At 33.9% G+C, this 21,594-nt stretch overlaps 1 protein-coding gene across 3 annotated transcripts in view; it reads right to left on the bottom strand.

Annotated features, from left to right (window-relative positions):
• The window catches only part of Efr3a (EFR3 homolog A), a 93,820-nt gene that overhangs the window by 19,948 nt on the left and 52,278 nt on the right, over positions 1-21,594 (bottom strand). For all 3 annotated transcript variants that reach the window (XM_074069237.1, XM_074069235.1, XM_074069236.1), the window contains exons 9-16: positions 19,423-19,558; positions 17,218-17,379; positions 12,591-12,705; positions 11,340-11,391; positions 9,407-9,579; positions 8,363-8,438; positions 4,505-4,666; positions 3,775-3,906 (exon numbers count right to left, since the gene is read on the bottom strand). In XM_074069237.1, the coding sequence (XP_073925338.1) occupies positions 3,775-3,906; positions 4,505-4,666; positions 8,363-8,438; positions 9,407-9,579; positions 11,340-11,391; positions 12,591-12,705; positions 17,218-17,379; positions 19,423-19,558 (1,008 nt within the window). The remainder of the gene's footprint in view (positions 1-3,774; positions 3,907-4,504; positions 4,667-8,362; positions 8,439-9,406; positions 9,580-11,339; positions 11,392-12,590; positions 12,706-17,217; positions 17,380-19,422; positions 19,559-21,594) is intronic.

Genomic DNA, 21,594 nt, shown 5'->3' with positions numbered 1-21,594 from the left:
AAAACAGGCAGTAGGAAAGAAATAATTAAAATAAGGGCTGAAATCAATGAAATAGAAACAACAACAAAAAAAACATACAAAAAAACAATGAAACAAAAAGCTGGTTCTTTGAAAAAATAAATAAGACTGACAGACCCCTGGCAAACCTGACCAAAATGAGGAGAGAAAAAAACCTGTATCAGAAAATCAGAAATGCAAAAGTGGGAAATAACAGCAAACACCACAGAAATCCAGGAAATCATCAGAGACTACTTTTGAGAACCTATACTCTAAAATTATACTCAAATTTTGAGCCTATACTCAAAATTTTGAAGAAATGGACAGATTTCTAGAAACTTACAACCACTCAAAACTGAACCAAGAGGATATTAATCACCTGAATAGATCTATAACACAAAAAGAAATTGAAGCAGCAATCAGGAGTCTCCTAAAAAAAGAAAAGTCCAGGACCTATGGATTCTCTGGTGAATCCTATCAGATCTTTAAAGAAGAACTAATACCAACTCTCCTTAAACTGTTCCACTAAATAGAAAGGGTAGAAACACTGCCTAATGCATTTTATGAAGCCAATACTACTTTTATCCCAAAACCAGACAAAGACACCTCCAAAAACTAGAACTATAGGCCAATTTCCTTAATGAATCTTGATGCAAAAATCCTTAATAAAATAATGGCAATGACATATCAGAAAGATCATTCACCATGACCAAGATGGCTCCATCTCAGAGATGTAGGGGTGGTTCAACATATGCAAATCTATAAGTGTAATACAGCACATCAATAGAAGCAAAGATAAGAACCACTTGATTATCAATAGATGCAGAGAAAGCCTTCGACAAAATCCAACACTACTTTATGATAAAAACTCTAAGAAATCTAGGAATACAAGGAATGTACCTCAACACTGTAAAGGCTATATATGACAAACCTATAGCCAACATCATACTTAATGGTGATAAACTGAAGCCATTCCCCCCAAAATCAAGAACGAGACAAGGGTGCACACTGTCCCCATTCCTATTCAACATAGTACTGGAATTTCTAGCCAGAGCAATTAGGCAAGAAGAAGAAATGAAAGGAAAACAAACAGGTAAAGAAACTGTCAAAATATCCTTATTTGCAGACAATATGATCCTATACCTTAAAGACCCAAAAAACTACCCAAAAACTCTTAAGACACCATAAACATGTACAGCAAGGTGGCCAGATGCAACATTAACTTACAAAAATCATTAGCTTTTCTATACACCAACAACGAACAAACTGAGAAGGAATATATGGAAACAATTCCATTCATAATAGTCTCAAAAAAAAAAATCAAATACCCAGGAGTAAATTTAACAAAGGATGTAAATGACCTCTACAAGAATTACAACCTCCTGAAGAAGGAGATCGAGGAAGACTACAGAAGATGGGAAGATCTCCTGTGCTCATGGATTGTATGAATACACATAATAAAAATAGCTATATTACCAAAAGAAAACTACATGTTATAAAATGCAATTCCCATCACAATCCCAACGACTTTCATCACGGAGATTGAAAAATTTACCCTAAAGTTCATTTGGAAGAACAAGAGACCGCAAATAACCAAGGCAATACTCAGCAAAAAGAGCAATGCTAGAGGTATCACAATACCTGACTTCAAACTATATTACAAAGCAATAGCAATAAAAATAGCATGGTACTGGCACAAAAGCAGACATGAAGACCAGTAGAACAGAACAGAGGATCCGGATATGAATTCACACAAGCATACCCACACCTCATTTTTGACAAAGGGGCCAAAAATATACGATGGAGAAAAGACAGTCTCTTCAACAAATGCTGCTAGGAAAAGTGGTTACCCGTTTGCAAGAAAGTGAAACTAGATCCATGTCTATCACCTTGTACTAGTACCAACTGAAAATGGATCAAGGACCTAAATATCAAACCTGAAACTCTGAAGTTAGTACAGGAAGGAGCAGGAAACACTCTGAAACTAATAGATATAGGCAAAGACTTCCTCAATAGAACCCCAGCAGCCCAGCAACTAAGAGACAGGATGGGCAAATGGTACTTCATAAAATTAAAAAGCTTCTGCACAACAAAGGAAATGGTCTCTAAACTGAAGAGACCACCCACAGAATGGGAGAAAATACTTGCCAGCTACACATCAGACAAAGGACCGATAACCAGAATATACAGGGAACTTAAGAAACTAAACTCTCCTAAAATCAATGAACCAATTAAGAAATGGGCAACTGAACTAAATAGAACTTTCTCAAAAGAAGAAATTCAAATAGTCAAAAAACACATGAAAAAATGCTCACCATCTCTAGCCATAGAGGAAATGCGAATCGAAACCACACTAAGATTCCACCTCACCCCTGTTTGAATAGCTATCATCAAAAACACCACCACCAACATGTGTTGGTGAGGATGTGGAAAAAAGAAACCCTCGTAAACTGTTGTTGGGAATGCAAGCACTCTGGAAAAAAATTTTGAGGCTTCTTAAAAATCCGAACATAGACCTGCCATATGATCCAGCAATCCCAATCCTGGGGATATACCCAAATGAATGAGATACAGGTTACTCCAGAGGCACCTGCACACCCATGTTTATTGCAGCGCTATTCACTACTGACGATTGGATCAAGAAAATGTGGTATTTATACACAATGGAATTTTACTCAGCCATGAAGAATGAAATCTTATCATTTGCAGGTAAATGGATGGAACTGCAGAACATCATTCTGAGTGAAGTTAGCCAGGCTCAGAAGACCGAAAATTGTATTTTCTCCCTTATATGCAGACTTTAGATCTAGGGCAAATGCAGCAATGTAGTTGGACTTGGATCACATGACAAGGGAGAGCACATATGGGAGATATAGGAATAGGTAGAAAACCCAAAACATGAAAGCATTTGATGTCCCCACTCCAGAGGAACTAATACAGAAATCTTAAAGCGAGAGGTTAACATGAGAAGGGGGCCAGTAACCAGTGTAAAGATCAGTTAGAGATGAATCAACATGGGTTGTTAACATGTGTATATGAAAGGAATGCTAGGAATATTTCTGTATAGCTATCCTTAACTCAGCTAGCAAAAACGCTTTGTCTTCCTTATTATGCTTATGTCTTTTCTTCAACAAAATTAGAGATAAGGGCAGAACAGGTTCTGCCTGGAAGTGAAGGGGGGAGGGGTGGAGAAAGTGGGGGAGGGGGCAGGGGGGAGAAATGACCCAAATAGTGTATGCACATGTGAATAAATGAATAATTTAAAAAGAAAGAAAGAAAGAAGAGCTAGGAAAAAAAATGAAAATGAAAATTGTAGAACAAACAAGAAAAAAAGAAACTATGCAAGTAACAGTGATTTCTGAAAAAAGTGAAACATTGCTGAGAGATGACAATATTCTAATAGGCACAGTAATCTAACTTTTGAGATCTGCTTCAAGTAGACTGGGATAAAATAACACAACAAAAATAGCATAACTCAGGAAATTTAGATTGTAACATTTACAATAGCTCAAAGAAAAAAATTTATGGAAGAAATCACCTAAGATATTATAGAGGAGAGCAATGTAATTTTGGTCACCAGCTACCTTAAAAATTTTAACAGATATTGAAGAAAATATAAAAATACTAATTATAGTTTAGTTGTAGTTTCAATTCAATTGCTGTTTTTATAAAATTATCCCAATAATTTGATAATCATCAAAATTAAAAATAATCACTCACAGAAAATTAGCCATTTGTGTACAAAACTCAAGTTGAGGACTTTTCTAAATACATTACCTTGCTAACATGCTGGCAAAATGCAGGAACAGCTATCATCTGACTTACAAAGTTAAGATACGCTGCAACCAGTGCCATGATTCCACAACGATGGAACACTGGCAAGTTGTCCTCATTGATAATTGCACTGTCCTTTAATAAGAAACAAACACATTCAAGAGATCAAGTTGTGATGTTGTATCAGCATTTTATCTATGATCACACTGGAGAACCTCAAGTAATTTAGAATGCTAACAAAATTGTCACCTTATCACTTGTTTTTTTAAGAAAATTCTGAAAGGAGAATAAATGGCCATCTATAGCAGATTTAAAATTTTCAACTTGAATGTCACTTCCTTAGGAAAGCCTCTCCTGTTCATAAACACACACATGCACACAGAGAGAGAGAATATGCTATTATACATTCTTCTTTCATACATAATACAACTCCAATTACACAATGTTAACACAAATTATTATTCAATGATTATGTTCTCCGCTAGACTGGAAGTATAGACAAGGACTGTGGCTTTTCCACAATGTTTTCATGAATGGTATTTAGCACACAATGTTCATTTACTAAAATAATAAATGAATATGAGCATAATCTTGAATACTTTAGGAAATCTACAGCTAAACTCCTAACCAAAATTCATGCTCTTAAATAAATACAACAACTTTTTGGAGATGATGTCTCCTTCATAAAAAAATTTTAGAACATTTTCTTCAGTGAAAGGTTATGGAAACATACCTGTAAAGCAATGGCCAATCGAATGAGGTCAATAACTACCTCTTCATTGGCTAGTTCAATAGTCATAAGAGCAAGAGAAGTATAAAGTAGCTCATAGTTTTTCTGAACATTGTCTTCCTCTTTACAGCCCAAATATATGTGCCGATACAGCTGCTGCCCATTCTGAAAAGACAAAAAAGATAATTTTGCTTAAAATGTCATAAAGGCAGATTTCATATATAACATTTATAAAGTAGCTGTCTTATTTTATAACATAATGATCAAATGTATTTCATTTATTAACATTAACACATGTGCCAGAATACAACTACAAACAGTGGGCTTGAAGGAAAAAAACCTTAAATTAAAACAGCAAATTCAAAGTTTGTGTAAGCTGGGCACCAGTGACACACACCTGTAATCCTAGCTACTGAGGAGGGAGAGATCAGGAGGATCATGGTTCAAAGCCAGTCTGGGCAAATAATTTGTAAGACCCTATCTTGAAAAAAAGCCTTTCACAAAAAAACAGAACTGGTGGAGTGGCTCAAGGTGAAGGCCCTGACCTCAAGCCCCAGTACCGCCAAAAAAAAAAAAAAAAGTTGTGTAAATAATAAAAATGTCTTAATAATTTGAAAAAAGCAAATAATGGATTGATCTGAGAAAAAATGAAATGGATGGCAGAATTACTGCTGCATCACATCCTTGGCAGTGATGATGGGGATATGCACTATGGCTTTCTTGCTGGGAATAAGCCTTCACTGTGGGTTAGGAGCTGTCCACGGAAAAGAATCTGCAGGTGCTGCAGTTCTCTCACATGGCATCTCCAAAGGTGAGTCTCAAGCCTATTTACAAGAGGTTACACAAACTCCTCAGGGATTGTACAGAGGTTTCCTCTAAACTAGACCTAGCTACGTTAACTAATCTGAGTATTAACCTGGACCTGCTGGATACACTGGGAGAGGATATAAAAGCCCTTCCTATTCACAGCATTCCAAGTGAGAGCTATCAGAAATACGAGGGTGCTTCTATTTCCAGTCACTACGTAGTAATTAACTCCACTTGGAGTATCAGTTCTTAACCCTAACTGTAAGCTATAATGACTGGGAAACTGGAATGGCTGCCATCCTCCTACCCTTTCAGTCCTACCACAGGCCACCTTCCTCTGTTAAGATTTAACTCGCCATTGCCAAGCATCAGTGTTTCTAAAGCATGAAGTCCTCAGGTGATTGTAACATGTGGCCAGGGTTAAGAACACTAGGGGTCGCTCACTACCATATGGAGTGACTCTAACTTAATAAACATTCAGGCCTATTTCTCAGCAGCTTCACATGACTGATCACTTTGAGGAGGAGCTGAGCAAAAACACCAAAGGCTCTTGTGGAGCCAGTATGTCTACAGTTAAGCATGTGCTCTGCTGTGCTTTTTAATACGCACTAAGGTCTTACCTAAGAAGCAAGCTCTGTTGTTCCTCAGTTGTGACAGTGACTGATTAAGTCTAGGTCTGGCACAGTATTCTGGAAGTGCTTTTTTGGTTTTGGATTTTGGGCACCAGATATGAAGATATGCTTTCCTACCAGAGGCCTTTATTTCTGATTTTTTTGGGGGGAGGGATGGGATTGGGGTTTGAACTCAGGGCTTCACACTTGCTAGGCAGGTGCTCTACCACTTGAGCCACACCTCCAGTCCTTTATTTCTAAATATGATATGTAGGCTTCCACTCTTCTGAATCTAGAGTTTTGCCTGTCTTTCTCTCAAATGATTCTATACTTCAGTGGGAAAGAAAAGAGTGTTAGGTCCTCTCAAACCTAAGAACATTCATTCTTGAGTCCTCAGGTTCCTAAATATCATTAATAAACATTAAAGCAATGCTTATATACAAGGGAATTTAGACTTCGGGTTCCTTAAGTAATTCAATTTATCTTTAGAAGTTACCTACTACGTACCTACCATACCAGATAAAAGTAAAACCTGGCAATATATACTTTAATAATGTTGTATAAAGAGGTGTGATGACTTCACAAAGTGGGTTTTCATTATCTAGTGAATTTAAATAATTCATCACATATTACTCAGAATTTCTCCCATATGGGCCTTAGAGAAAAGGGAATTACACTGAGTAATGCATGTACAAGCGTGTTTACAGTAGCACAGTTTATAACACCTAACTGGAAACAATTCAAATATATGCTAACCAAAGAATAACTTGTGTTATATTCATATCATGAATACTATTATAGCTACACATGGTTGAATTTTACCAAAATATCTTTACCATTTTTTTTTTAGATCTTTTTAGAAATTTCTGTAAGTTGCCAACTAAGGTTTCATAAGAAAGCCAAACTCTATACTGATAGAATAAACTGGAAGGTAAATTAAAAAGGGTGCCAAGTTGTCAAAATAAAATTTTGATAAGGAAATGTAAACAGTCTGCTCATAAAGAAAAAAGACCCTATTAGAAATAGTTTACACGAATGCTATCAAATGGTAGCGAGGTAAGTGCATTTTAAATTATAAAGCAGAGGGATGAGTAAATTAAAGAGCTGTTTAAGGATCCAAACTCAAACATCAGTAATCGTCTAATCATTCAATTAAACCACAGCCTTCCAAATTGGCTGGGTAGCAATATTAAGCAGAGAGAAATATTACTTTTATCACTGCCATAACAGAAAAAATGAAATCCAGTCTTGATGCCCAAGACTGAGACAATCATAGAAAATTAAAAATTTCAAAATTAGTTATCAATTGACTTCAAAATTCATTATATTAGTTATGATGAAGATTCTCTTCTTCTATTAACTGGGTAATATAAAGAAAAACTCAAAAAAAAATTAAAAAATAACAAAACAGAAAGTTGAAAAAAGTTAATGACTCTGTCCTATTTCCAGTTTTTAAATATACAGTACAACCAAATTTCAGTAATTAATTTTACAAGAATCCAGACCAATTTAAGAACAGTGATATTTTCTAAATTAGTTTTCAAATGAAGTTTTTAAACTGTGAAGATATTAAACTGAAGCACAGCTGTCAACAGTCTGACAGGGACAGCAACATTAAAGATGGTGACAGGGAGAAAGAACAGTGCAAGAAAGAGGCAAACAACAGCACAGATTAGATCAGTCCCTGACTGATCTTCCTATGTGCCTACTATCTTCTCACGTCTAAAACCTAGGCTCCCATATCACCAAGACCGTAAGCGTCTTTGGAGAAATTAGCATGAGTGTCAAGGTTACTGTATCTCTCCTCTCAACATCCAGCTGAGTGACTGGCAAATACTAGGTGCTCAAGCTTTGGGTAACTATATAGCAAGCTCACTCAATATGCTACTCAATTTTAGATACTGCGATTTTTCAAATTCAGCCATATGCCAATAGACCTACAGGATTTATATTACCATCAGGGAAATCTAGCTAAATAATGCTTGTTAAGGGAAGAGATCCTGTCTAAATCATTTTTATTATCCCAAATAGTGTATAGAACAATGCTTAATAAACACCAGACACTCATTAGACTTAGTTACTCCACAGTGATAGTTATTTTAAAAAACTTGAAACTACCTATAGAAGAGTCACTAAAAGTAGAATCAATGTATGTTTGAGTGGGGAAGGAGAGCACAGCAAGAAGTATAAGGAGACATTTCACTCAAAAGCAGAAATTCAGAACTTCTGCAGCAGCCCACCAATCCAATGTTTAAATGCAGGCTGGCAGAGTATACATTGGGCATGCTGTGATAATGAAATGGGGGCTGAAGTTGACAGCAGGAGGTCTTTCAATTCCAAAATCTATGAATTTGTTTTAAGGACACAGATCAATATAACACATGCTTACAATTCAAAGGGCTATAACTTACATAATGCATTCATTTTTTAGAAGGTATCTTACCTTTTTCATGAAACTTGTGTCTTGTCTACAAATTTTTTCTCTTTTTATCTTGAGGTCAGCTACATCTGGTATTATTCTAGAGATATATTTATTAATGTATCATTTTTAATGAACAGCACATTTGGTTATAACATCTTGTCTTTCATGGAAATTACATATATACTTACTATTTATTGGACTATTTAACACTCATTTCCATGAACATTTTAAATATGCCTATATGAAATGATATAGGCAATTACCAAGTTTAGTCAAGAACTGCATAATCTTGACTCCTAGTGCTATTCTTAAATTAGAGTAAAGCTAAACTAAAACAAGGATTAAAATCTATGTAACTGATTACTAGGAGATAAGCTCTCTGAAGAGCACATTAAGTTATATTCTAACACTTGTTACCTTAAAATACATTAGTAAACTGTCTGAACAACAATGAAATAAAAGCTGAAAACCCAAGATCTAAAAACAATCACAATACAGAAGACCATTGGTATTCACGGGTATGTGGTTCCAAGGAGACCACCACTAAGGAAAAACCATGAATGCTCAGGACGCAAAGTTCAGTACTGCTCTGGGAATGCTTGGTTATTTTTTCCCTGTGCTATCCAACTTCTCCCAATGACATTCCACCTTTCAAAAAATCTAAAATTTTCACTTTATCACTTAAATTAAGCACATTACAGGCCCTTTTTGGCATGGGAGAATTACCGTAACTTTTACCTTGCTTTTTTGGGTACCTTTTGCTTTCTTGGAGGTATATTTTCACAAAATTAAGGGTAGAGGAATACTCAGTAGAATACAACAATATACAGAAAACTGACAATAAAGAAGGACTAACAGCTCTCCACATCAACTGATCTGAGCAATGCGTGCAGGCATTTAAAATTTTTGTTTTTGAAATTTCTTTTGATTTTTATTTGTTTATTTGACCATACTTGGTCAAAAACGTGTGATAAATCTGTGAATAAGGCAGGCTTACTATACTTCTACACTAATTTAGAAAAGTAAAAACATTCTCATCAAGCCCATCTCAACATGACATAGTACCTGATCCCTCGAAGCTTTGCCCTGTTGTCATGGCGGTCCATGAGATTGTGCATCACTTCCAAGACTAACTGCCTCAGTTCATAATCTTCCATAAGAGATGAGGATAACAGAGGATCCAGGAAAGATGCTGGCAGTGCAGTTACAATTGTCTTGGCTTTGTATCCAGAGGTTACCTGATTACAGGGAGGAAAACATGAGTCCTTCCTGGGTAAAATTCTTACATTATTTTATAAGACCATTACTTTAGGGAAACACGAAGTATGGACATAAGCCTGAAGAAAACATATAAAGGAAATTTGTGAGGTGATGAAAGATTTTACGGAATTTGCAAAAACATCACTCATAACAAGAACAAAACTGACAAGAGCTCACGTGTACTATGTGCTTCTATGTATTAGGCACAAGTCTAAGTGCTGTGTATCTATGAAGTTTGCCCTCACCATGTTCCTGTGAGGTAGGCACTAATACACTCCCATTTTATAAAAGGAAACTGGGGCCCAGACAGGGTAAGAATACATGAGATAAGCAGTCAGTGGAAAACAGATATAGGGAGATCAGAGGAAAATAGTGGTTGGTCCTGCAAATTATAAATTGAAATTTGCAAAATTTTTTTTTAAATCATGCAGTTGGTTAATAGGAATATATTTTCATTTTGGAAAACCATACTTTTATTACTTACTTGATATGACATTCATGAGTACATCAGGATCTTCTAAGTTTAAAGCTTTAAGGAGAATATACTTAAATGCTAACACTTTAAAACCACACCATATAGATATTTATACTGCTGACTGTGGTACAATTAGGATGAGGTGCATAATTAACTTACTTACGGAATTTGTTTCATCTAAATAAAGACTTAGAAACAAATGACATTTCAGGTGGGTAATTTCAACTTGTTTTCAGGATTATAAGCATATTTGGGCACTTATGGGATGGAGGTAATTCTGTAGATCAGAAGGGAAATCGCTGGGACACTGTTATAACCAATTTGGAAAATTAAAAATAATCTACACCTCCCACCACATAGAAAAGTAACCTCATATTAAAGTACTAAATGTGGGAGGTCCAATTTTAGAAATTTTTGTAAGGAAATATAAACAACTGTGTTTATAAGCAAGGAGTTCTTAAACAAGACCCAAATGAAAAGAGACAAAATACGTGGGAAAGAACTGACAAATCCAGTAACAGAATTTAAAACTGCTACATGACAAGTATCACAAACAGAATTAAAAATGAAACCACAGAAGATACTTCTGTACTTACACTTAAATATGAGATATTTCTTTTTAAAAAATGGGATCAGATACAGTATCTCTTGGATAAATTTGAAAGCTGTTGATTTGGAAAGGGCCAAACAACCAGCCTCTCCTTTTTCACTGACATTCTGTTAGGCACAGGTCAATCAAAAATGAGCAAAATTACTATAAAATAACCAGAGGACCTCTGATTTTGGGTATGCCTTTTATTTTTAGCTATCTAGAGCCACTCCAAATTAAAATGGAAAATTTTCATTTTTACAAATTATTTTCCAACAAGAACCCATCATTTGGATAGTATGTAAAAGATGTAACATAATATGAAGAAAACTTCAGATTTCCGAGTGTGAGTTCTACTTTTTAGCTCAGTGATCTTAGTGAACCTCCTTAACTCTTGAACATCTCTAAGCTCAGGTATCTCTATCTATAAAATGCCCTCTGTACATTTCATCAAAATGAAGATCAAAATGACAGGAGAGGCAAGGAACAAATAGTAAACAGTATAGGATAACCAGAAAATGAAGGGCATAATATCTAAGTACACAAATCACTGAAACAACTAACCAAAGTTTCTTACTAAATAAAAAAACAAAGCTGATATTATAAAGCTATTCTTTTAATCTTTTCAAAAATTTAAGGTTAAACGTGTCCTTTTCCTGCATTAAACTCCTTACCATAAGCAAAGATCTCAGCAACATTATCTGAATCCGCCTGGTTCCCAGATCCCTAAAATGTACAAAACGGTATTATTAGTAGTAATTACATTTACATTACTTTGTTTACTCACAATACTTCTTTACTTATGTTAAAAGATTTTCTTGTTGGCTAAATATGTTTTATTTTTACAACAGCTGAAGTTATGGTTCACTTTATACACAAAGGTAAATTTCACATGAATTAAAAGTTACATGTAATAAATCAAATTTAAACAAAAAATTCAGGTTGTTGGCTCTCAAAGGAAACGGACTTATAAAGTCACAACATGAAAAGTAAATCATATGAATATGCAACTAAGAGACACAAACTAGTATTGAAATATCACATTACACATCTCTTAACTAGGTACAATTACCAGTTGCTAGTCAAAAATCTTTTTTTTTAACATTTAAGGAGAAGGAAATGTTAACTACTTTGATATTATACACTGTACACATGTATCAAATTATCACACTATACCCCATATACATAATTACAATAATGGTTTTCAAAAGAAAATTTTAATCCCTTATTTATTTTACCTTACTATTACTAATAATTAATAATCCATATATTTTAATCATCAGCCCTAAGAAAAACCCATTCACTATATTTACAGTAAATAGTTTCTCCACCTTAAAGTGTTTTTGAAAAATTGTTTTAATTGTGTATATTTACGGATTATAGGATAATTCAACACACATACACTGTATAATGATCAAATCAGGCTACTCAGCATTGCCATCTCTTTAAATGTTCTAGAAAATTATATATATTTATGAGGTACATTGTGGTCAATTTCTTGTTAAATTAGCAAGACAAAAATATTCACAAACTAAAACTTAAATGTTATCAAATCAAATCTATAAAATAAAGAGGACAAAACACGATCTTTAAAAATCACTTTTGGTTCTAGAATTCCATGAATAAATCAACATTCCTGATATATTAAAATTTAATTTTTAACATTTTGCAAGAAACCTGAAGATCTACCCTATTTAAACATGCATGTACACAATGCCCGGGCTAAAAGCCTTCCAGTTGGTAAATTAAAAAATAACAATTTTGAGAATTTATGTTAAGCTAAAAAGTGATTCTAAAGGCTTGTACACAGAAATATTGTTTTCCAAAGGACTTTTATTACTAAGATTTAAAAAAAACTAACATTTTCTAGGTTCAGTATTAAATTTAAACCAAGATTAAGTTTGAATTTATAGCTGAGAACATACCCTAGTTGACTGATATCCAAAGTATGAGTAGATGTTCCAAAAACAGGTACTTTCCCCATAATGAACATCATGATTTCTGACCTCTGATAATCTGGTAGGTTACTTCCAAAAAATCCTATGAAAATATTAAAATGAATTTTAAAAATTGAAAAAGCTTATTTTTCAATATAACACAAAATCATAATAATATTTCTAAATAATATTTTCAATATGTTGTAAAATATTGACTCTAAAGATATAATTACATCTGTACAAAATCACACAGAAGATGTGTATAAATAGGTGAATATTTAGTTAAACTTTTGGTAGCAGTTTTTATGAAACTCTTGTTTGCATATTGTGAACCTAAATTTTTATTCATTAAGTCAGTAATTATGCTCCATTTTGTCTGGTGAAGTCAACAGGTTTCCCAGGATTATTTAACTGTTTTAGAAGGTCATTATAATTACACAGCTTAACCTTGTGAGTTAATTCTACACTTGTAATTACACACACACACACACAGAGTGCTGGAGATGCAGCTCAGTGGCACTGTACATGCATAATGTGCAAGAGTCCCTGAGTTTGATTTCCCAGCACTGCAAAAATACATAAATAATGATTAAAATAACAATAAATTGGTATTTAACTTATCTGTCCTTTTTCTTATGCACACTTGGGTTTTGAGGATATCTTAAATATATCTCCTATAGCTTTTGATAGTTTACTTCCTGGTCATAAAAGCTTTATAAACTTTATCATTTACTCATACTTTAAACTTTGAAGATCAGGATGGCAAATCATTTATTCCTTTCTTAAAATTCAATTTAATTTTTACAAAAACTTTCTGCATTGAAATATTTCTTTACAAATAATTTTTTCAATCGAACCCCTTGCTTCTATTATTGAAATTAACTATTTACATAGTACAAAAATATTCTATTTATCACTGTGATTGAACCTAGGGGTAAGTCTCCCCAAACTGCTACATACTGTAGCAATAAAAAAATCTCATCTTAATATTACTCCATCTGCACAGTAACATTCATTTTCATATTATTCTAGGTAACAGATAAGGAGCACGTATTTATGATGTAGACACTACTTTGTTTTTGAATCTTTACAATAACCTTACAAGACTTGATTCTATTATTTGTCTCAGTTTCCTCTTGTGGAAATGAAAGTAAAAGAGGTTAAGAATTCACAAAAGAAGTAACACAGCTAATACTAAGGTCTGAGGTAAGCTATTTATTTTCAAAGCTTGTGCTATTATTACACTTAAGCTACTTTCAACTTTCTAAGCACCAAACTGGACATACTCCTAATTACTGTTACAAACAAGTCAGTTATTACCATAAAGACATGAAGTATATACTTCTATCACAGCACCTAACAGAAAACTGATGGATTATAGTGCTGCTAAAAGCTTAAAAAACATAAACCATCATGCCTACCTATATTTAATAATACTTCTACCAATAATTTTTGGCCATACTTCATGTTATTCAAGCATATGGAATCCTTTAATCCAGTGGTTCCCAAGTTTTGCTGCATTGTGACACTCACTACCTGGGGAGCTTTTAAAATGCTGATGTTCAGGCTGTGCATTAAGCAGAACATCTGTGCATGGAGTCTGAGTCCAGGCATCAGTATAAGATCCTGAGATAATTTCAATGTGCAGCAAAGTTTAAGAACCAGTGTCTTGAGGAAAAGACTTATTTTTCTCTTCTAAGTATATGGTCCAGAATATCTATGTTAATTAGATACAGTAAGACTTTTTAAGAACTGAAACTATTTCATGCTTCATAATTTCTTTTTAAACTTAAAACTGGACAAGAATCTTGAACATGACCATCTATAGTGACAGTCTTCAAAAGTACCTCATCTCTATACCCACTACATTTGTATAGGACAGAAATGTCAATGGGTCCAGAAGAGAGAACACTGTAGGGAGTTATGTTCTTGATTATTATAAAAGAAAAGACTCAGCCAACAGCCTTAAAAGGTACTGTGAAAAGCTATGGAAGTCCTGCTCACAGCCCACCACCAGGAAATGATCAGGTAGCTAGCAGATACTGAGAAATTCTAAAAGAAAATAAGACAGAGATCAGAGGTGTGATTTAAAAAAAAAGGAAATCTTACTCATACAGTGCCACACTGCATTTTTCTCTGTTTTAATTCTCATGTTTTTCTAAATGTGTTAAATCAGAGAAATATTTCTTGAGTCTACTGAATAGGCATTTTATAATAAAATGCTTGAGAAACAACAAATTAAAACATTCTAGAGTAAAACATGAATGCTGAATTAATTACAAGTCACTAAAGCAACTGAAATTAATTTTGTGAAAATAAGATTAACTGACTTGGCGTAAGAGTCACCACAGAAGCTGATACTCACTGTTTTAAGAAATAACTAGAATGTCTCTGCTTTAACTGGGACTCCATGGTAATGTTGGACTTTACCTATTGTGTGTTACATAGTTGAATAACACACTCCTGGGCCTTCCCCATGGGACAACGGCTATACATGTGATGAGACTCCAACCAGGTAAAAATGAGGTACCTCAATTACCTCCACAAGATGATGGCCATGTGTATCACAAAGCTTGGCATGGGGCTGGTGGTCTGGTGTATGTACATGTTCAGTAAATAGGTGCTGAATGCAGATGCTAATGCATATATGCAGAGACAAATTTTTAGATGCAAGATGACGAGAAACTTTGTATTAAGTATTTTAATAGACCATTATAAATAATTAGCTTACAAGAGGGAATTACCCAGATAAAAAGTCTGAGTTGGGCTCAAATTAGGAACTAAACCCCAGGAACATATTTTGATTCTGCAATGATCATAGCAATCACGTAGTTACATTAAAATATGATCTGGCTAGTTTGAAGAAAACACTGGAATGGAATGGTTAAACTGGATAGCGTATTTGTATTTATATATAGTCAGTTCACCTCATTTCAAAAAAAAAAAAAAGAAATTATCATGTTCTTTTTTTTTTTAAGAAAGCTCTTTTTACCCTTTATACATTAACTAGTGGGGTGATGGTGGGAAAGGAGTAAGTAAGCATATGATAATAGAGACCAAAATCAGCAACTGCATCTTGGTCTCTTATATCACTCCCCACTAAAAGAAAGCATGGCTCCTTGAAGAAATAACTGATTCTACATCTAAGCAGGAAAATAAAAATAGCCTGAAATAGCTTACCAGGTAACACAGTACACAAACAACGTAAAAGAAGTTTACAAAACCAAAGGCAACTTAAAGAAAGTCCCTGGATGAAATCTGGGACAATTTGAACATAAAATATTTAAGTGCAGTAATAAATTAAACCATAAAAACATAAATCTGTGCACTCATACCAACAACAAATAGGTAAGTATTATGTATTCTTGCACACAAAGGCAGAAAAGGGGGCTCCTCTTACAATGGAACACTTGAATGCCAACTTGTAGCTGAGGAGGGAGTGTTGAAGTGTCAATGCCATCATTTTGAAGTCATCATTGAAAAGAATGGCTCACTCAAGAATTATGAATGGATGCAAAATCTGGAGGAAGGTTTGGATGAAGAGCAAAATATCTGCATGGTTTAAAATTGTCTTTTCAGATTACTTATTATTTGCAATGGGAAAAACTAAAAGTGTACAGTGGAGAAATAGGAGTAAAACCTTAGTTATCAAAATTAGTATCACCAGTACAGAGCAAATGCATACTGTGCACCTCTGGATGTGCTACTATGAGCAGAACAGATCATATCTCTAGTCATGAGTGAACAATCTGAATGTGATCACAAGAGAACAGCAAACAAACTAAATAAGGAGCACTCTGCATAAACAAGCAAGCAAACAAAAACAGAAGGGGAATTTATTCTTAAGAAATGCTCATGTATTAATGGAAATATTCCAGATGAATGAAACTGAAGAAATATTAAAACTATATGCAAGATATCATCATAGATTGGATCCTGGAAGCAAAAGGAAAAAAATGTTATAAAGGACATTTACTGGATCAGTTAGCAAAACTGAAATATGGAAGGTTGATAAAAGTACAGTATTGATGCTAAATTTACTGATGTTGATAACTGTACTCTGGTCTCATTAAAAAAAAAAAAGATCTCTTTATTCTTTGGAAAAACACATTGAAGAACTTATTAGTAGAATCCATGATGTATGCAGCTTCCTGTACCTAATGGTTTTTAAAAAATGTGCACATGAAGGATGGTGGAATGGCTGAACTGTTAGAGCACCTGTGTAGCAAGCACAACACCCTAAGTTCAACCCTTAGTACTGCCAAAAAAGCAAAAGAGCAAACACACATAAATGTGCATACATATATGTTTTTTCTATATTCACATACTTAAAAACATTCATGCACATATATGTGTACATGGAGAAAGGTGAGAGACTGGGAAGGCAGAGCAAATGCGAAAGTAAATGCCATAGAATACTAAGAACAGATGAAACTGGGTAAACGACATACAGTTCTTTGTCTCATTTGTAAGCTTGTTTATTTTCCAAATATAATTTTTTTATAAGTTGAAGCTACATTCTTCTATGACAAATATACTATAGAAGTCAAGTAGCTTATGTAAGACCTTTTAAAACACTGCTGTACATGATGGTTTTGAAAAATGAAATACTTACCTATTGTTTGGATAATAGCATTCTGTACAATTTTCTCATCATTGTCTTTGGAATTTAAGTTGACACTGCCTAAAGATCCTTTGTGTGAATCACTGGCTTCAAATTCAACACTGAGACGCAGATGTTTCAGCAAGGTGTTGAAGACTTCCAGCACTGTGGGACCTGTGAAACATTGGCTGTGTGAGCAGATACACTTTCCAATAATAAGCATACTCTAAAGGAGTTCTCACAGTCCTCAACAAGTATTTTGACTGTTTTCTAAATAGTCAAAAATAGTAATAATTTATGAGATAACCAGTTCATTATTTAAAGAAAAAGTAAATGAAATCTCTAAACAATGAAGTCTTCTATAGTTACACAAACATTTACTGAGTATCTATGAGTAATATCCTGACTGACTCTAGCAAAACACACACAAATTGTGTATGTTCATGTAAGGACTACCAAACACTTCTTACCTAATCTTGTCAAATCCAAATAATGTATTCTGAGATAATATTTAACTTAATTGATGGGTCAGAATCTATAGCATTTTAATACAGCTCATTGTATTGTGGAAATAATATTGTGCAACTTTGAGTTTAAAGGAGGAAGAATTTCCCACAATTACAAGACAGAAACTAGTCAACTTATCAAATTCAAGTAGAATGACTTGTTCTTTTTTTTTCTATAAGCAATCTGTATATGCATCTATCCTTACAACAATCATATTATATTTTAATTAGGGGTTTCACTATCTCTATACCTATTACATTATATTCTAACTAGGGGTTTCACTTCTGCCCCCTACTCTCAATTTCAAGCTTCTTCAGGAAGGGAGCTGTGGTTAAATGCTTCTTCAAATATAGAGTGTAACACACAGATTCTAAAACACAGTAGACATTATTAGTATGATGATTCAATATATGTTGCATCTCGTATTTCAAAGTAAATAACATTTCAATAACTTCATTTTTTGAGATAAACAAGATAAATTATGAAAATCCATATGCTCCCTTTCATTCAACACTGAAAGAGTACTACACTATGTCATTAGCTAATATATTTCCACTTTAATTTTGAACAACAAAAAAAAGACAACCAAATTCTCCTCTAACTTCTGTATTTCTATTATGGATTCTTCTATTTTCCTAATCGCATGTAGATGAAATACCATGATATTTGACTTGTTCTCTTTTCCTTCTTAAACCTACTATAAGTCAGTTTTCAAGTTCTATTGACTAAGGGCAAAAATTCTTTCCCCATGCTTACAATGGGGACAACAAGCTATTTCTAATGAGTCCTACATTTTACTAGCAGATGAATTATCCAAGAACACATCTCTGGTAAGATTACAGTGAATTTTTATTGAAGTCAAACAATTATAAATCAATTATTTGGCTGGGACTTTTCCCCAATATCACACATTCTGGCAAAATGGACCACATCACATGATGCTCATATTAATCCACCTTCTCTCCCTTCTCCAGACCCAAGTTTTCTCATGAAGTGTCATGAAAGTCTGCCTTATAGGGCAGCATTAGTTGGAGTTAACTACTAGTTAAAACAAGAGGTTGAGCAAACCCTTCCTCATCAAAATGGCTGGGGCAAGACAAGTTTTGAATTTTGGAGTATTTGTACATATAAACACACACACATAAATATATATAGCCCTATACATATATATACACAAATACATACAGAAACTATTTCAGGGATGTGACCCAAGTCTAAACACCAAATTCAGTTGTGTTTCACATATACCTTATAAGCATAGCCCAAAGAGAACTTTATGTGAGATTTAAAGAGTCCCTGCATTTTGACTGTGACTTATTTATCCCATGTTGTCAATTGTGAGATTTTCCACTTGTGGCATATTAGCACTCAAAACATAGCAGACTGTGAAGTATTTCAGACTTCTGGATTAGGAATGTTTAACTAGAACTACTCTTAAAATCTGTATTCTCCACATTTAATTTATAAATTATATCCCAAAACGTTCATTCAAAGAGGCAGAAGAAAAGGAGAAACTAACTTGGAGAAAAATGCTTAACTATGTCAGTCCAAGAACAATGACCTAAAATCCCAAAACTCAAGAGAAATTGTAGCCATTTAAAAATATATAAATATATTCTTAAAGAGAACTTCATGCATTCATATACCTAGTGGAAAAAAAGAAGCACTCTGAAACACATAAATGCATTTATTTTTCTCACTGTCACTCACCTATGGAACCTTTAGCAGCAATGGCTACAGCTTCTAACAGAACCTGAATAATACCTGCTCGAACCCGTGGAGAATCTTTCTTGCAAGCATCAAGATGTCCTAGAATTTCCTGGATCACATGGTGAGAATACTGAGCCTAAAGGAAGCAAACAGTAGAAAGGTATGTGAACATGTACTCAGGCAGAACCCCTAAGAATGAAAAGCCATGTGACACTTAAATACCCAATTGTAAGGAATTGGTACTTCTGAGACAGAAGACATTACAAACCATTGCTTTGAAGAATAAATAGGGATACTGAAAAGTAACTGTGATAGTCTGAGTGAGCAACGTTGGTTACAAAACACTGTGTTCCATAAAACTCACTTGGTTTTTAAAAAGTATAGAATTGTATATAGTGAAGTATTACATGGCCACTTGCAAGAAAAAAATGAGAAATTTTTATTCTTAAACTTCTTTAATCTCATAAAGAATACTTAATATTCTTATAATTTGATAATAGTACACTGTTATAAAAATAAATAACATTTATAGTACTTTCCCTATTCAAACTAGATAAATACTATTACTAGAAATACTTACCAATGCTAAACAGTCAAAATCTTACCCAATCAAAAGCCAGTATCAAAAGAAAAATCTTATTAATGTATACCTGACAAAATTTAAATCAAAGGGCTCACAATTTACAGAGACAATTTATCATATATAAATGAATATGATCAATTATAGTGAATGACACTGTGATCTAAAGCGTAACCAGAAATGGATTTAACTCAAGTGATTTTTTTTTTTTTTGGCTTCTAATGGAACAGCAAGGCTCTGTTTTTTAAAAAAAAAAAAAAACTATACTGCCCATGAGTGGCTCTAGTGCCCTGCTCCATGCTAGAAAAAGAAATGTCCCTATCTATTTGCCTTTAGACAGGCCCTCTGCCCTATTTTCAGGCTGGTTGCCTTAGTCTCTTTACAACAAGTGATTTTATATTAAGAGACGGAACCTATATATAATGACTACTGTGCTTAAAAGTACAAAATCCCATTTCATCTCTCAGCATAACAGAGTTCATCTCTAGGTATTTCTGACATTTCTGTCATAACACATGTGCTTTCATATCAACCCAAAATAAAAATGAAGTTTCCGTTTTCTCCTTTACTTTCCTTCACTTAAAGCTTTTAAAATAGGGGAATGTTAGACCCACACAATCTGAAATTGAACTTCTTGCCCAAGAATGTGCATGCCTCTGAGATGGAAATGTCACGCAATTAGTCTGTCTTATTATGAAGGGAGCCATTTGACTCATGTCTAACCAGGACACTTCAGAATCAATGAAAGTGTTGTTGATAGCTACATAAGGTAGAGCTATCCTAAGCAAACTAGGGTATACGTTTATTCGATTTCTAAATGTTAAAAAATAATATTGTGTATGAAAAAGGGGCTAGCGGAATGGCTCAAGTGGAGAGTGTTTATCCAGCAAGCATGTGGCCCTGAGTTCAAACACCAGTTCTACAATAAATAAATACCACACACACAGAGAACATGAATGAAAGGAATGACACTGCAAAGATGTACTTTGTACTGTATGTTTAAGTCGTGTTCTTTGAGATTTCATTAATCTATGGTAAAATTTACTCTTCCCTGACATTTAAGGCAGTTATTAATGGATAAAAAGCCTTAAGAAACTATTATTAGTAGTGGTTAAGTATGTAAGAACCAGAATCAAATTTGCCTAAGTTCAAATTCTGTCTCCATCACAAAACAGCAAAATAGCTCATAATTTAAGAGAGAATTATTAAATCTCTCTGTATCTCAGTTTCCCTCCTCTGTATTATTTATTTTTATTTTATTTTATTCGTATGTGCATACAATGTCTGGGTCCCCTATATTATTTAAATAGCAACAATGGCTGTATCATAGGATTTTTTGAGCCAATTATATGGTTAGTTTGTATAAAGCACAAAAATTGTGTCTATCGTATAAAAAGTGCTGCATAAATATTAGACTTTACTATTACTCTTCAACTGGTGACTCTTAGGCTAATATATTACTATGAACACTGAACATAACATGACAAAATACATTTCATTGTCAGAAGTAACCAGATGACTTCTGACAGGCACTATTTATATACTTTCTAAGTATTTTATGCCCAAACAGCATGAAGAGGCAGGCTCAACTC

This window comes from Castor canadensis, chromosome 3 (assembly GCF_047511655.1).
Source record: "Castor canadensis chromosome 3, mCasCan1.hap1v2, whole genome shotgun sequence".
Taxonomy (NCBI): Eukaryota; Metazoa; Chordata; class Mammalia; order Rodentia; family Castoridae; genus Castor; species Castor canadensis.
This window is presented reverse-complemented; position numbering and strand designations above follow the sequence as displayed.